Source organism: Nomia melanderi, chromosome 3 (genome assembly GCF_051020985.1).
Source record: "Nomia melanderi isolate GNS246 chromosome 3, iyNomMela1, whole genome shotgun sequence".
NCBI lineage: Eukaryota > Metazoa > Arthropoda > Insecta > Hymenoptera > Halictidae > Nomia > Nomia melanderi.
Genome location: NC_135001.1, coordinates 3,756,784 through 3,774,013, shown reverse-complemented (window position 1 = coordinate 3,774,013; position 17,230 = coordinate 3,756,784). Strand labels below are relative to the sequence as shown.

Sequence of the window (17,230 nt, the reverse complement as noted above, 5' to 3'; positions counted from 1 at the left end):
CTTGCTCGATAGGTGTTTCTATATCGGTGCGATTATTAGTTATATTTTCATCGACACGTTTAAGGGTTGATAGGCATTTATAAAAACAAATTAAATGAATTACTTGGTATTTTGTTCATAAACGACCAAACTGATATACGTGTTTCCATTTACCGTAAATCCTGTACTCCCGTTTCTGATCGCCTGTTCGCGGATAAACCGGTTGGCCAATTAAAACGCGCAACAATCGATAAATGCTAACGACACCTATTCCATAAAAAGCGCAATCAACTTTATTTATACTATTATATTTCATTCTCGCGTTGTAACTGGAATATGAATAACTTCACAAAGAAAGCAGTTTATTCATTTATTCAGGCGTGATCGATCAGCGAACATTAGAATCCACCTTCGTTTTACGCGTACACGTGATCGTCGACACGAATATTAAAATCAGACCCAGCTAACGCAAACATTTTCGACTTATATCTCATTATTTTACTCCTCTTTATTTCTAAGGAATATTCTATTAACCAAACAACCGAGCAACGCGAAGATCATAAAAGGAATAATAACTATCAGCTCAGGGTCCAAACCGACCCAAGCACAGTACGCCGAGGGTATCGAGGCAGTCCTGCTCGATAGAAAATATACATATTATTCAGAGAAAAATATCGAGCCAGCTCCATTGGAACGAAACAATCGAGTGGACGTGCTTCTCACGTTCGTTTGAAAGTCATAAAACACGCAATCCCGAGCTTCCTCTCCCCGCTGAACACAAACAGCAGTTCACCGAGTGACTCCAAGTAGTTGAATTACGTTTGTATTGAAAGAGCTTCCACTCGTTTATCCGTTTCTCCTGTTCCCTTTATTCCCGCGGAGTTTGCGATCCCAGCACCGCGTCTGTTTGCCCCGATCACCGGGGAAAACGAATCGGTCGCTAAACGATAAAACGCAGCGACAATTGCGCACCGCGGCGCTACGGCCCGCAGGAATTATCAAACGAACGCGAATGAATTATAGACGGCTTGTCGTCGGTCGTTTAATAATTAACTTGGCCGCTCGCACGGCGCTGCCGGCTGTGATGCAGCAAGAACAATCGAACGAATTGATTCCGCGTGACGCGTTGAGACGAGCCGCGGTGCCTTCGGCGCGCCGCAGCGGATCTGCTCGCCCGAACACCCCAGCGATCCGTTATTCTTTGACAAACAACACCGACGCCGAGCGTAAACGCACGTCGAAACCAACCCCCGAATTTTGATGAGCAATTACGTCGTTGGAAACAATTAGAGGATCCGAGCCGTTTTATCGTGTCGCGTTCTGAATACGTGAAAGATACTCGTGCCGAGGGAAATATTGATAGTCGCAATGTTTCTTTGTGTAACAGTTGGCTGTAGGAGCTTGGTTAATGGAGCATTTAATCATAAATCAGTTGTTTTGCTAGAAGAAGATAATAAACCATGCAATGCTAGGAATTTATAGCAGAAATATTGAGAATATTGTAGAATCAGCGAGAATAGGGAATATAGGATACCTCTTCTCTTCGAATGATACGGATAAGGGAATATCTAAATTCGATTTAAACCTATAATATCGCGTCAGACTCGAGGCGAATATTTCGAGTAGTACTTAAATAGCATATAAATATTACTCAGTTCATTTGAATAAAAATTACGTAATATTCGTCCGTTATCAATGATTATATCTCGAAACACGTTCACATAGAATAATACTGGAATCTTCTCTTATTTTCACTAAATTATCAATAACAAAGTAATTAGGTCGATCACCAAAAGAAATCATAGTGCAATGGATTAATACATTCTCAATGACCCGACATTACAAGAGATCTCGTTTACGGTGAAAATGGCAACACAAAAGTTCCATTCCAGAAGTCGTTCCTCCAGTTAATACGTCCTTAACGGACCATCACACGAGCCAAAGGGGAAAAGAAGGCTGCCCTGGCATTCCGAGAAACATGTCCAACCCGCACGTCCCCTTGCAATTTCCAGCATATCGATAACCACGGTAATCACCTTCTTATCGCGGCAGTCACGGAACCCGCGTCGCACTCATGGAATCCGCTTAGCGGGGCGCGTTCCCTTCGTCGCCAGAATATTACCGCGTTTCTCGTACAAATACGAGAACGGTCGGACGCTCTCCCGCGCCTAGGATTTTTTGTTCCGGCTTTTTGTCTATTTTCCGCGGTTTTTTTTCCGTCGGTGCTCGCACTTCCGCGGGAGCGGTAACAAACGGAGCGAGCCGGCTCCCCGCAGAGTACGCGCGGCGTGGCGCACTCATTCGTACAGATAAATTTCCAGCGTGGCCGGGGATACACATGAGGACGGCTTCGTTTTGTAGAGCGTAATTGCCGCAACCGAAATCGATGAATATTTTAGCGTGTACCGTGGCGCGGCGTCCGCTCGCGCGTTTCCACGCTTGATGGCGTACGCGCACACGTGCCGTGCCCCCCTGCCTGACCCCTCCGCGACCCTTTTAGTCCCATCGTCTCTTCGGCTTCCTCTATTAACCTCTTTCCTTCCCTGCCTCCAGCCACAGCACACCCCCGCGAATATGTTTATTCATGCAGTTATTTATTAGTTCGGGCAATTAGCATTAATTAGCGCAATCTGGCACCGGCTACCATCCCTACCCTCCTACCATCCACCGGCCGCTCCGCGTGGAATAACAGTGTTAGCTTAAGAGCAGTTACAGCGCTGTGCGGTCGCGATGTTTCAGGGGTGCGCGACGACAATGTTCTCTCGTTGAGAACGCGTTGCGGCGCATAGGCCTCCCGGCCGCTGTGAATGGCCATCTTGACTCCATTGAAGCCGTTCTCGGGACGGCTAGGGTGCTTGATCTTCGGGGATACTTCGGGAGCCACTGTTTCGCGATGGAAATTTCAGCGAGGGTCGTGAGGGCTGGGGACGGCGATGATGGCACACGCGTGGAGAGTGTTGGGGATGTTGACCTTGGAAAGGCTGCTCGTAGGGATTAAAAGCTTGGCTAATAGCGTTGCGTCGAGTTTATGGAAGTTCGAATTGAATTCGAGCAGCGTTATTGTCCTTTTGCTTTTTAGTCGAATACGAATATTGTCTTTGTTATCAATGTTCAATTTCTGTAGTGATCTTACAGTTGCTGTTTAGTTGGTTTAGTTGGTTTAAGCTTAATTTTGTTGAATTTTATTTATGAGCTTGATGCAATGGTGAATTATTGCATTGAACGATTAATGGTACTGAACGAGGTTTTATGTGCCATTGTGTACCACGAGCTCAATGGAATAGTGAATGTCACGGAACAATGATCCGTAAATCAGCGATAAGGATTAATTGCGCGTGACTTAATATGAAATAACTAGGAGATATGTTTTTAACAGATTATTGGATTGCGTTTGAAACGAAAGAGATATGAAATTGGGACGTAAAAAAGTATACGATCGTAAGGAATACCAAGATTCACAGGACTAATGCACGATAATGGTACACGGATACGTTCATGGAACCCATAGTCCAGGGACTTTTAGAAGCTATGTAGCCTGGTTCACCAACCGCTGCTGAGGTATACCTAAGGATTTCAATGGGCTACAATGTGTCCGCAAGAACTTCGCCAGTAGTTTAAATTGTTAACGCGGGAGTTAACGTAGGTAGTAAAGGAGACTCCGTACCGCGCCTCCTATGACTTAGGGGAGACTAGCTGGGTTAATAATGTCGTTGTTATTGCAACCTTAAGATACACTGCCTCCTCAGTTACCGAACCAGTGTATTGCACTAATCCAGACTACGAAATTTACCAATAATGTGAGAAACGATCTTATATGCATGTGTACGTGCGTCTAGATTGTACAGCAAGTTGTCAAGATTAGCTCTGTCGGAACCGTTTTTCGTTGCCTTGGTCATTATTATTCATTTTTCATTGAATCCACATTATAGTAAACACGCCACTCACATAAGCTTCAGACATCCATATTTATGAATTTCTGGAGTCTGACTTATAGCTATGTTCATTTTCGAAAATCTTGAAAGAAAGCTAAACCGGTTTCATCGGATTTCATATTCTCTTCTGTCATTCACGCTCGAATAACATTATAAGCATCAGCTAAGTAGTTTAGTTGAAGCACGTATTGCACAGTTAACCTTTATCGCCTAACAGAAAGTTCTTTACTCGCGAAGGAAGAATCATTCGAATTTAAAGAGGCGCTCAACGCGAGAAATAAAAACTTGCGCAATCTTTGCCTCGCGATCCCTCGCTATAAAAGTGTAAATTTGCATGAAGATCCACAGCCGTTAATCATCCGAATATCGCGACGTCGACAGTTTCCTCGCAGCCGAAGACGGCTCTTAGTGGGCTCATAATAAATTTTGATTTCACTTCATATACGCTTCATACCCCGTAACCCCCTTCGCTATTCGCAACACCTTTCGCTGACAGTTTCACATGCATTTGAAGTGCAGTCGAGCTTCGTCGGAATCTCATGCGAGACGTATATAAGTTTACCTGCTCGAATACGCGGACATCTCGCGCCCTTAACGTGCAACTCGGTTCACACGTACGAAGCACCCTTCAACAATGTTGCCACAGCCTTCGCGCCGCGATCTCGCTCCCATTCACCTTCGCGCGTTGTACGCTCCCTCGTGCCGGCAGTGGCGGTGCCTGCCCTCAATCATCACCAGCAAATCATTCGCATACGCTACTGTCTTAGAGTCACGCCTCCCTGATTCATGCAGCGACTTATCCATCACTGTGCTCCGTATCACGGGCTCGCTAACGGAACCCCGCAGCCATCTCTTCGCGCCGATCCCCTTGCCACTGCATTGCTATTTATCACGTGCACTCCCTATTTCTGGAGTAACTTCGGTGATCTCGATTTTTAGCATGCAACTGAATATTTGTTTATTTATCCGTTTCGATCTTGCGGGAAGCAATACTGAATAAAACATGAGCGAGAGTACGAAAAGGAGACACTTTTCATTAACGAAGAGTTAACGGTTGAATAGTAATTCGAATGAATTATAAATTTACGTATTGGAAGAAATACTTGTACAAGTCTGGAATGTGCCGCAGTTTAAATTGGATTGCGTTGAAGTAGTCGCAAAAATATAAATGTTTCGTGGCATCTGTTTATGAATGATATAAGTGTGATTAGCAAACGAGTTTCTTAGCTGAGATATTATTTGCTCGCAATGTTGAAATTTACTTCTTGAAACATTGCTCCGATCATAATCAACAGGTGAATAAACTGACATGACTGGACGCCGAGTCAAATGTTTAACTACCCGATTCATCGGGAAAGATGTCTAAAACAGTTTCGAGCGATGTCGAGTGCAATAGTTAGATTTAAACATCAAACTAAATAGCATTAAAGTCCAAGTATCTTCCATTCGCAGGAACATTTTAACAGAAGTGGCGCTTCAAAGTGCCTCCAGGAAAGTGTTAAACTCGAGATCGGAATCTCCGCTTCACGCGATAAGACCGTAGCAGCTTATACGATCAACCCGCAATTGTCGGGGGCCGAGGTAACCAAGAAGACAAGCCAGCTCCTGAAGTTTCACAACGACCCTCCAGATAACCGCAACATCCGCCGGGGATGGAGGATTTTAGCGGATCGATCGATTACACGCGCGACTAAATGCGCTCCCTGAAATCCAAATCTTCCAGCGTCATCGTCGAGTGATCACCGGCTAAGAGAGGAAACGTAGAGGACTCGATACCGGCTTGGCCCGGCCACATCAAACGAACCTCGAGCCCGGCAGGATCGCGGGCCCGATCTCCAATTATCGTTGATGACGCAATAGAAGTCGTCCTTTAATCGTTTATCAAGTAGCCGACCGGCGCGCAAAGTTCAGCCCCGAAGCGAAAGATCGTGACGGGTCAACGATCGTGCACCGAAAGGGCTGCCCCCTCTGTCGATCGCAATTCCGCGGCCTGGAAGAAAGACTGCCGCCGCCTGAATAATAGGTGTATCGATCACAACCGGTCGATACGCAATTTACGAACGATTAGACCCAAATTGCGCAACGATCGGCCGGGCGTCGATTAAACGCGAATTTAAGGCGCAGCCATGACCGACGGCCGTTAATAGTTTCGACGAGAGACCAACGCGTGTGCATTTTTAATTGACCAACCGTGCGAACAAGCGCCCGGAAATTTATTTATTTGCATGGGAACCTGGGTAGCCTGCTAGAACAAGGCCGAGATGAAAGCTTTAATCAACTGATCCTCAGTGCTTACGTCGCGTACACTCGAAAACTCTAAATATCCTTCATCTTCTAATGAAACTTTACAATTCCTCGATCTATTCAAATTCAACGACTCCGAGTCATCAAGAAAATGGCAACGTAGCGTCACACGAAGCAATTCTGTTCCCGCTTTTTCACATAAACTGAACGTCTCGCAATTACGGAAACACTGTCTAAAAAACCGCGGACACCAATATCCTCGGCTTATAAGAGAACCAGCGAAACCAATATCCCAGCTCAATAATTTCAACGCTCGTTTCTAATTACCGTCCAGTCATACCGGACGGCGATCGTACCGATTTCAAAGGCGGTACAACCGTGTGGGGCAAATAAAGAAATAAGCACCCCGATAAAACAGGGCCGGCCCGTAGAGACCTCGGGGCTCGGCCGTGCACGTGAACATTACCGCAAGGGGTAATCGGCTGAACGTATTCTCACCGGTTCGAAGGTGCGCCGGCCTGTTCACCGAGTTTTATTACCCCTGTTTTTGTCAACCCCCGCAGGGGACGGAGGCGCGTCGTTTCTTTCTCTTAGCAGTGATATTTCACGATGGCCACGAGAGACGCTCGCCTCTTAAGCGTCTGAACTCGTTGGCCGGATTCGGTCGGCGAAGAAGAGAGGGAGAGAGGACACGCCGGGTAGTTATCCGCACTGCAGAATTGCCATTTTCCGGTCTCGCCCCTCCGCCATCCCCCTCGTTTCACTCCCCTAATCCCATCGCCATAAATTAGCCGGGACGGAAGTTCGATACGTTGCATTTGTCCACGGCACGAGGCCGAAATAAAAACCGAGTAACCCCATAATAATGGAAGGCCACTGTTCCGGTCGCGAGTCGTTTAATTATACCGGTCGTATCCCGACCCGGGACCCCGTCGGCTGCCATTTAAGTTCGAACTGTCAAGAATCCGTTTCCACTTCGCGCGGAACTTAACGTCTTCAGGCAGCTCGGCGGATGAGAGGGCTGGATGGTGTTGCGTGTAGCGACCAGCGTTGCCGGGAGCAGTTCAACGGAACTTCCGGGCAACTGAGATAGGGCCATACAATTAGATAAACACGGAACAGCACTAGTGGGAATAAAATGGAAGTCTCGTTGTCGGTCGGTTTTGCGCCGGTGCGTTCCTCCGCGAAAACTTCATTGTTTTGCGCTAAAATGGAACCCTCCTCTCTCCGCTTCGCCCTACCTTTCCACTGGCCCGCAAGTTAAATTTCTAATTTAGCCGGGGCGAGCGTGCGGAGTGTACCCAATTGATGGCGCGACCGGGACCCGAAGGATCTTGTGTGACGCAACAATTTCGTACGGTGCGCTATGCGAGCCTTTCTCGTGCACGTTGTTGTCCTTTTTACTTTGCACGCGATCGTTCAGAGGAAGAACGTTCCGGAAGTAACGGAGAGAAATTCGGTCCGATTGATCGAATTGTCTTGGAAAGTTGGAGCTGTTCCGGGGGAACTGTCGGAACGGGGAGATTGGTTTTTTCTCCGTTCGGGATTTTAAGGACTGAATTGGATTAATGGTTTTGTTCGGATATTTCAGTTATATTTGTTCCGTTGCAGCGATGCTCTTGTTCGAGAGGAAACGTTGAATTGGAAAAGATCTGATTGTTAGGAGGAATTGAATTTGAATCACGTGACTTGATACAGTGTAATAATTGCAGTAATGAACCAATTCATCGAGGTATCTGGATATTTGAATATTATTCCCATTAATCGTCGTGCAAATAAAAATCGAGCCGTTGCGAAACAGAAAATTTCGTATTCGCTGGTAATTGCCAATAGAAGAACAAACGTAGGTAGCGTCACGACATTTTAATTATAGACTGTCACGAAGTGTTTCGTATTACACGCCGATCGCGTTTTATATTCATCGCGGAGCAGTTGCATATTACAAAATGAAACAAGTCAAAGGAACATCTATACTATGGCTGGAGGATCCAATATGCGGAACGGTATCAAATGAAATCGTTAAAAGGGGACTTTAATATACGGGCTACGCGTGATGCATTAAATCAGCGGTCTAAACGATAAACCAGATTGAATATAAACGTAATTGATGTAAAGTGAATTACAAATATCCCTTTTTCATTCCGGTACCGCGCACTTCACTGTTCCAATCGAGAGAAATTCCTGAGGCCGCGCGCCAAGTGACACGATCGGAAAACGAATCGTGCAAAAATGTTCTTGGTATCAGTGTCTACGTACGATTCATTGTAACGTTATTCAAAGTTAATTATTCATTATTCAAGAGAGCGACCCCCACGAATTGCTATTCTCCAATATTTAAATTTTCTTTGACACTGCGGATAATATACATATTGTACTTGCACTGGTGAATACGTTATGAGTTTTCTGCGTTGTGAAAAAACCTGGAAACGTCGAACTTTGTATGATAGCGCAATGACACGTTCTTCGGAGTTTTTCAGTGAAAGTACAAACGATTTTTTACGATGAATTTTTAGGGAAGTATGGTAGACGTCGAGTTAGCTATTTCGGTAAGTGTTTCAAAACAATTTCGTTACATTCGATAGAATATTTTATAAATATTGATAAGCGACTAATGCAAAGAATTAATTTGTCGGATGTTCAATGAATAAATAGTTTGCTCAAGGAAACATGTCACTTCGCAGGAGAAATCTTTTATTAATTCGTTATAATGTCTACATGATTGTAAACGAAACGTGTAGGAGTTTTTAGTAGCTGGTTAATCAATATTCTGTGCACAAGAGATCGTTCGCCCGATTTTCGGTGCTCGATGACGTCTTTTGGTAGCTGTATATTAATGACCGCCCCCGTGCTATACGCTCTGCGTACAATGGAGCCCCGCAAACAATGCTGTGCATCAATTCGAATGACTCAATCACGATGGACCAATTCACAGCGATAGTGATTCGAAGTGCGTAGCATTCAATTCAAAGAAATTTCGTCACAAGCCTCATTTACGCCAAGGTTTTTCTAGGATACTTGGAATGTGTTGCTCCCATCAAATAATATTTGACAGGAATAATATTATCAAGAGTTTAAGTGTCCTAATTTCTTTTCCAAATTCCAATTTCCAAGAGCTATATCAACGAGCAACTATTTTTCTAGGAATACAATAACGTGTACAATGGTATTAATATAATATTATTAATATTTCAGTATTAATATTTCAAATAAATAATTTGCAGAAGACGTTGTTTTTGAATAATACGTCTCTTCCTAAAAGAAATACTAAAACAGTCATTAGCATGCGGTACAACAATATCCCCTTCCCAGTTGAGAACCACTGCTTCACTCAATCCGGATCTGTCTTTACACCTGCAAGTTTCTCACCATTCAAATCCTTATTAAACAACTTTCCGTACTATTTATGAACCGACGTTACTGCCCGTGTTTATTTAACGAATGTACCCTTACGAAGATAATAGTTTTATTTATAACCTCTGTGCTAAATAAAACTTCTACAATTAATCTTGCTTAATGTACAATATCGTGAAAAATATTGTCCTTAAACTGTAATCTTATATTTTTCTTATTTCATGTTCTAAAATCTTCTTCGCTTCACAAGTAACTCTGAGAATGAAAAGGAAGTATCAAGGAATAATTCAGACATTCCAAGATTTAAAACTAAAAACGCTGCCATCGACCTGAATCCATTATAATCGTTCGGAGCACGAATATTTATAATTGACCCGGCTTGTAACTAACAGATTAGGCGACAGAAAGTTCCCGTCCGAGTGAACTTCCTCTCGCAAGTACTTAATAAACTTAGGAATCTATGAACTTATGAATCCTCGATCGGACCTGTCGGAAGAACTCCTGCCTGGACGACTTATTACCAGGATTCGACAGACTGATCTCGCCAACTTTCCACTTAATGAATACCTCCGGCGATCAAATCCACCCCCGCGAGCCCCTCGCCACATTTCAATCCGTATCCATAATGAAACACACAAACTGAGTTGCAAGAACAATTTCTATAAATCACTTGGAGCAATCGTTTATCACTATCACGCGAATGAAAAGTGTCAGCTGCCATCGGGATCCAACAAGTAGACAAATGAGACGATCCCCGCGGAAATACAGGGTGATTAAAAACGGGACTCGAAACTTTAAGGGTAGGCAGAGCCGGCCGAACGGAGGGAAAAAGTTTCGACAAACTTCGGTCTAAAAATTAATATTTTCGAAGTCGTAATCAACTTTTCGTTGAAACGCGTTACTTATTCGCTTCCGACGTACCAGCGCGACGAAACAATGGACCATCTATCTTCGTCGCACTTTGTACAGACAGGTCATAAGGAAGGAGTGTTTTATTATTAGAATTCGACGAGGCAACGACAAGCGAATAGTAACAAAGAATTGGTACAATATTTCCCTAGCGTGGTAAGAATAATATTGCATCGAGTAAAAAAACACGAGGAAAGTAATTTCGAAGAGAAAACACTGAATTCTCTAATACGAACACGTGAAACGTGAAAATTTGGAGGGAACACAAAATCCACGCTCCAAAAAAGAAATAGCGAAAGGGTATTATTTTTATCGAATATTAGATACGTGGCAATTATTCATTTCAAAACGAAAAATCGTTAACTCTCCCTCTCCATTTAGCAAGTACGCTCGGTATCTGCCGTGAAAGTTCTAAATCATTTTGCAGCATCCTCGCACAGCACGCTATAGCATCCGTCGACCCCGCGTCGAATGAGCATCGTTATGGTGCCAAGGATTTTTTGGCATCGGGCGCGAACAGATTTCCGGTCTATCAGTGAAGTATTTTATTCCGAATGAAGTAGAAAGGCTAGAAGGAGGACAGAGAGAAACGGCTCGGATGAAAAAGGGCGGAAAGCTTCGCAAGCAGTCGCCCGGCCGGGCCCGCCATTCCTTATTGTCGGAGGGCAAGAGCACAGCGCCCCCGAACCTCTGGAAGCGGACAAAAGTTTCCTGGCCCGTTCCACGGTTTCTCGCCTTCCCGGAAATTCGACGTTTTTATGGCTGACCGTGAATGGTCTGGGACGGAGCCACGGAAGAAGGGAGGGAGGTCGGGTAAATAATGTACCGCGATATCGAGGGATAATCGCACGTCGACGAGAGAAATCGAGGCCCCCGGAACACGAAATGAGATATCCGGGCTGGCACTCGCGTCCGGGATAACAGCGAACTTCGCGCAGGATCCGATGCCAGATAACACAGCCCGCAAACTAACTAGTCCTAACGAGGAAATGATATTTCCCGAACCGTTTACGCGCGATCGTTACCCAATAAATCGAACCCCAATGAACGTCTTCCGACCGGTGTTTCCCTTTTAATGCTCGCGCTCGATTAAATCCTTTGGCTCACGTCGGAGGCGTATGAAACGCGTTTCCGGGGATTCGATGAATTCTGACATTCAGATTCGCAATAGAGGATTCGCTATAGAGGATTCGCTGTTGAATGGGAATTGACATTTTCGGACGATTATTGCGTCGGGTTGCGGTAGCATTTGAAATCAAATGGATTCGTGGAGACTTCGTTTGTTAGGGTTGGGATCTTTTTTTATGTGGCTTAAGATACTTCGTGATGAAAGTTAATTCAAATGGTGATAGATTCTATGGTTTGTAAAGTATAGATTTGTGTATTTTTTAATAATACACTGAATAAAATTGGTTTAATGGCATACAAGAGGTTTGAAATTCAATTGTGGAATTTGTATGAATACTACTTTGTCGGTGAACGCGTCAACCACATGGCTAGGAATTCAATGTACCCGCTACCAACAGTTGCGACAATTCCGAGTAGAAAGAACAATAGTTCTTCTAACACTTTACCAATATTTCATAAATTAGAAACATTGCATTCAGATCCAGAATTTGATATGTAGAATACAATAACAAAATGAACAGCTGAATAAAATATTAACAGCAAATATATTAATCTATCGACCATTCTATTGTACTCGAGCTCTCATTTAATCCAACAATTCCAGTCACGTAAAACTTTCCCGAGCCAAGCGGTTAAATCTTTCCTCCCCCAAACGAGACACCGTTGTCTACATAAGATACAAGTTCGATACGTTGGTAGCAGCGTCGACGCTCGAAGAGAAAAGAAAAAGAAAGGAAAGCGTGCGCAGACGATCTTCATCGGGATGAACTTCATCCACTCGTAGTGCATTTTCACTCAGCCTAGATCGCGCGGCGTCGCGTCGCGTCATCGAAAGCGTGAATGTCTGGAACACGGCTCCGATATCGGAACCGTGCAAAAATATCCCGCATGCAACTAGACGCCCAAGGAGTCGTTCACGGCTAGAAAACGCGGCGACGATCACACCCCTTCCCATCTACACAAACGCCAGCGACGGAACAATAAAATTGGAAACGCGATCACGATGCATCCACTGGGGTGTCGTGACTGCGACCCGAGAGCTGACGTCCTAGATTCAATTCCACGGCTCACGGGATCAAAACGTTGCTCGTGAAGTTGCGAGGTTGGTTGAAAAGTGTTCAGGTTCAAGAGGATTCGGGACTCTCGATTGAAACAGTTGGCACATCGGTGATCGCGTTGCTTTAAGGAACAACTACACGATCTAGAGATCGAGCCGACCAGCTTCACACGTGTTCACTTTGGGCCTATCCGGATGATACGGGGGTTGGCGGTGTTTCCGTCGGCGGTTCGAGGGAGCTTTTCTTATCACTGACCTTCCACGAGGGCCGCACGGGCGAGGAGCAGCTGCGCGACGACGTAAATCGTTGACACGGGTACGCGGTTCAGCGACATCCATCTAGGCTCGGCGTGAACGCCGCGACGATCAAGCACGATACGCGCCGGAATCTCGGTGCGGACTGGCACACAAGCGGGTTACCCGGCTCGCCGGAGACGAGACTGAAACGCGAGGGTGAGAACGGGGATGGTTGTGGCGGTCGCCCGCCTGGCGGGAGAAAGACGGCGGCTCGGCGGAACGGAGAGGGAGACAGAGAGGGAGGGAGAGAAGCATCCTTTCTCGATTGCCGTGAGCTTTAGGGTTGGTTCGCATGCGCCCGTCCGGGTTCACGTGCCCTCCGCCATCGCGAACCACAGGACCCGCCTTCCTCATACGAAAGACACGTTCCCAGGATAGCGAAAAACACACGTAGACATAGGTTCTGCCGCCGCTCCAAGGAATCCAACCGCGAAAGTCCCCCTTAGGACTGATAGACGACCAAAAGGAGCCGACTCGCCTTTCGACCAGCCAGACGTTTCGACGTGCAGTTTGCTTTGATGACACTTTGCCATTTACGTGTCCGGTTCCCTTCTTTTTCTTAGCATTTTTTTTTCTTCTCCTCGTGTTTGGTCGTTTGATAAAGGTCCAAGTGAATGATCGAAATTATTGGGTTTGTGAGCGAATTTCAGGGGATGTTGGTGTTTGTGGTTCGAATATGGAAATTTTGTTTATGTTTTGAACTTTTTCAGGTTAACTGGATACTGTATGATTGGAGGTTAATGTAAGTTATGACATTCTGGTATTATTGAACGTGGTTCATGAATATCAATTGCAGATCTGATACTTTCATTCGTGCGACAGGTGTATTTTATATGTTGGTGTCGGTCAACATTCGTGCACCTTTGTCCTTAAAAATAAATCGTACAATTTTAGTAAGGTTGCTCGATTTATGCAGTATAAAAATAGCCTGGAATCACTTTTTGGTCGATCGGTGAAAAAGACTATCCACTTTTTCTTGTCCGATGGTTAGATTAGGTTTGTGATTCAGATTCACGGCACTGAGGTAGGTACAGGGAGTGCTTTAATGGACTACTGATCGATATCTGTAATCAGGGGTTCCTATCGACCGAGATCAGCTTCTAACGGACGGAGAATATTTGGAAAGGTATAAACTTCTCTTAATCTGCTACTGCGTGATACGTGGACTACATGTAAATAAAGAGAATTCATACTTTAATAAGCTCCATAAAAAAAGAAACGAAATATAATATGCCGTGTTCATCATAGAGAAAAAGGAATATTACATTTAGAAGGAAATATGAAATGATTGAACTTTATTACAATGGAAGTATAGAACTCGGTATTTCGCAGAAAGTAGAAATATCAAGCAATGGTCAGACATACACAGCATCTACTGTAACTGATGCAGCTGACAATATTTCCACTTTGACACTTAAGGAAATGAAAATGTATAATTAATTGTCACTAAATATATTAACAATTTAATCATTTATTGCCAATCACCACTCCATTCACTAATTTATATTATTCACTTCCCAGTACATACAAACACACACAATTCAAAAAACCCCAAACCTAAATCTTCTAAAAATACTCAAAAATTGAAATCAAACACAAAATCACAGTACCCTTGCAACAAATAAACACAAACTACAACTAACTCCAATCATTTTTCAGTCTACCCCTAATTAACATCATCCAAGCATACCGAATAAATTTCAAATACTACTCCTTCACTGTCAGAGATGCCTGTATTAAACCAAGGAGCAATATCCCTTCTTAAATACTGTCAATAAGGGAGCGTGGAGGCTCCATCGTCTCACGCGCGGAAACGAACATGGCCGTGTGGTGGAAATCTCGTCGACTTTACCTCGCCAATGAAAGCAAGCGAGGGGAGAAAGTTAACACTCCGAGATAGAGAGAAAAGGACAGCGATACCTACAGATAAAGAGAAAGACAGCAAGAAGTAGACAGAGAAAGATGAAAACAGAAGAGAGAAAAAGGGAAAGAGAGAGCGATAACGAAAGAAAAAGAGAGAGAGAAATAGAGTAGAAACAAGAAAGAAAGAGAAGCACGAGGAAAGGCCAAGGAAAAGCGTAGAAAGAGAAAACGAGAGGAAGAGGGAGAGAAAAAGGGGGGCACAGTGGAGTTAGGAACACGTTTCGCTTCCTGCCGTCACCTTGAAGCCATCTCTTACCGGTTTACGAGGACACCCTCGCGAAACTTTTGGTACACTCGCACTTAAAGTCATTCTTCGAAATAGTGCGATGTACGTAGGTACTATAATGTCTGTTACGAATACTGGCACAGCCCGTGCGAAGGGTGGCGAAAGGAGGGGCAGCGCGAGGTAGGGGTTGGGTTTATGACTTGCACTACTTCGCATGCCACACTACCGAAAGACGTGAAACGCTTAAACTCTTCCCGAAACCTTTTTCGGATGACTTCCACTCCCCTGGCATCGCCTCGCCCTCCCGCCACTGTTCGCCACCCGGGCTCGAGTTTAAAGGTGAGTTTTCTATCGTTCCAAACGAATCCGCTCCGTGGCGAGCTACGGTCTCGGATTACGGTGTACCGGCTCTATGCTAGCGCGGCTACGGACCGGCTATGCGATTGCAGAGGAAGGTGTACGCGTTCCTGTGACCGTTCCATTGGCCGTTCGGCAGGTTCCGTCTTGCTTCTTTTGCCTCGCTGATGACTGTTTTTCTATTCGATGAAGAAGGGGAATTCGAGCGCACATACGTTTCGTTATTAGTGTTCGGTTCAGTGAAGGTTCGTGTATGACGCGAGTTGTTTAACGTTACTCTGTTGATCTATGCCGATGAGAAGGACTTAATTAACTCGCTGGTGATTGAGAAGATCTTAGCGAAGATTGTTTTTATGAATACGGACTTGCTTCGGCGGTTTGACATTACGAGGGAACGTTAAAGGTGATGTTTGGGGACGTGTTTCTCGGTATAAGGGATCTGGAATAAAATATTTTTCTATAGATAGAAACGTTTCGATGTACATCTGCGAATATCTCTAATAATGTGGTAGCTAGATAAATATTAAGATAAAATATATTGTATATTATTCCTCATTAAACTCGGAGGACATCGATTACCCGCCGTTTCAATGTATGCTTTAAGGTGCGCAGTGTTCACCTGATAAAAATATATCAGCAGGTATCAGCGTTTTTCTCGCTGTTCACGAATTTAACACATCTTTCAGTCGCGATTACCAGGAAATACGCGTTGAAGTTTACGCGGGCCGCGCGTGCTGGAATTCATAGTGCTATTCCAATGCTGTAATAGAAGCCCGCGAGATAACGTTTCACATTAGAGGGGGAAAAAAGTGCTCCTCGAGGAAACCGTTATCTTAGGTACAGCCATTTTAAGATCTACCGTGGATCTAAATTCAGCGTGCCGCTTCAGAATTTCAGATAGAAACACGCCATACATTAAACATTTCCGCGGCCAATGAGAACGCGCGCGCGCATGCGGCGCCTCTCACTAAATGAAATTAGCTTTTCCTATTGATCAAACGAAATCCTTGCCAATGGATTTCGTAGCAGCCGCGATTTTCATTATTCCCAAGAAATTTCCGGGATAACGTTCCCAAAACTTTTAACACAATAGCAAAATTGCACATTCTTTGTAATTAACCGACGTCGTTACCGCGATGCACATTCTCCAGAGATCGTGGAGTTTATTTAACCTAACGCGGAAATAATTAATGAGGGAGATTGGACATTCATGTAGTCCGAGTTACAAGCGCGAATTATTTAACGGTTCACGAAGTTGCTACGTGAACAATAGCTTTAATTTTTAAGAAACGCGCGACGAAGAAAGCCCTGGAATTGGTGCTTTGTAAATTAATCGATTTTTGAATGGTAGACAAGTAATTTCTTCTCATCGTTAATTAAACTTTAGAGAATATTTAATTTTTCACGTGTACTGTAGCTGAAAGAAACATTTCCTAATTGGATAGTGAATTTTTCTACAGATTTATACTTTAAAAGTGAAGAAAAGATTGAATAAGACCTTACTTTCAAAATCTTCGCAACCTTAATATCATTCTTATAACCGCGTGTGTCATAAATGCGTACAATCTCCAATCTATTTACAAGACTTTGATGTTAAATATAACGTAATACGAAGGAAAATTTAATCAAGCTTTGCAACGTTTCATTTCAGACGCAAAGAAAATATACTCAAGTAAATTCGAAGCGTCTTCTCAGTGTAGGTAATTGTCAGTTAAATGGAATTCCATTGCAACGGGATGTATGTTGTCACACATTACGCATGTTACATTTAGGCACTGAAAATAGATCTCATTATCGCTCTCACAAAATCAAATTTATGTAACATCC

The 17,230-nt window shown here is 44.1% G+C and overlaps 1 protein-coding gene across 6 annotated transcripts in view; it reads right to left on the bottom strand.

Annotated features, from left to right (window-relative positions):
- The window catches only part of LOC116432445 (neurotrimin), a 249,747-nt gene that overhangs the window by 113,569 nt on the left and 118,948 nt on the right, over positions 1–17,230 (bottom strand). For 4 of the 6 annotated variants that reach the window (XM_031989376.2, XM_031989395.2, XM_031989403.2 and 1 more), the window contains exon 1: positions 12,857–13,020. The exons of the other annotated variants lie outside the window; for them this stretch is intronic. In XM_031989376.2, coding sequence (XP_031845236.1) covers positions 12,857–12,935 — 79 coding nt within the window. In that variant the 5' untranslated portion in view covers positions 12,936–13,020. Of the gene's footprint in view, positions 1–12,856; positions 13,021–17,230 lie in introns of those variants that run through there. 6 annotated transcript variants of the gene reach the window in all.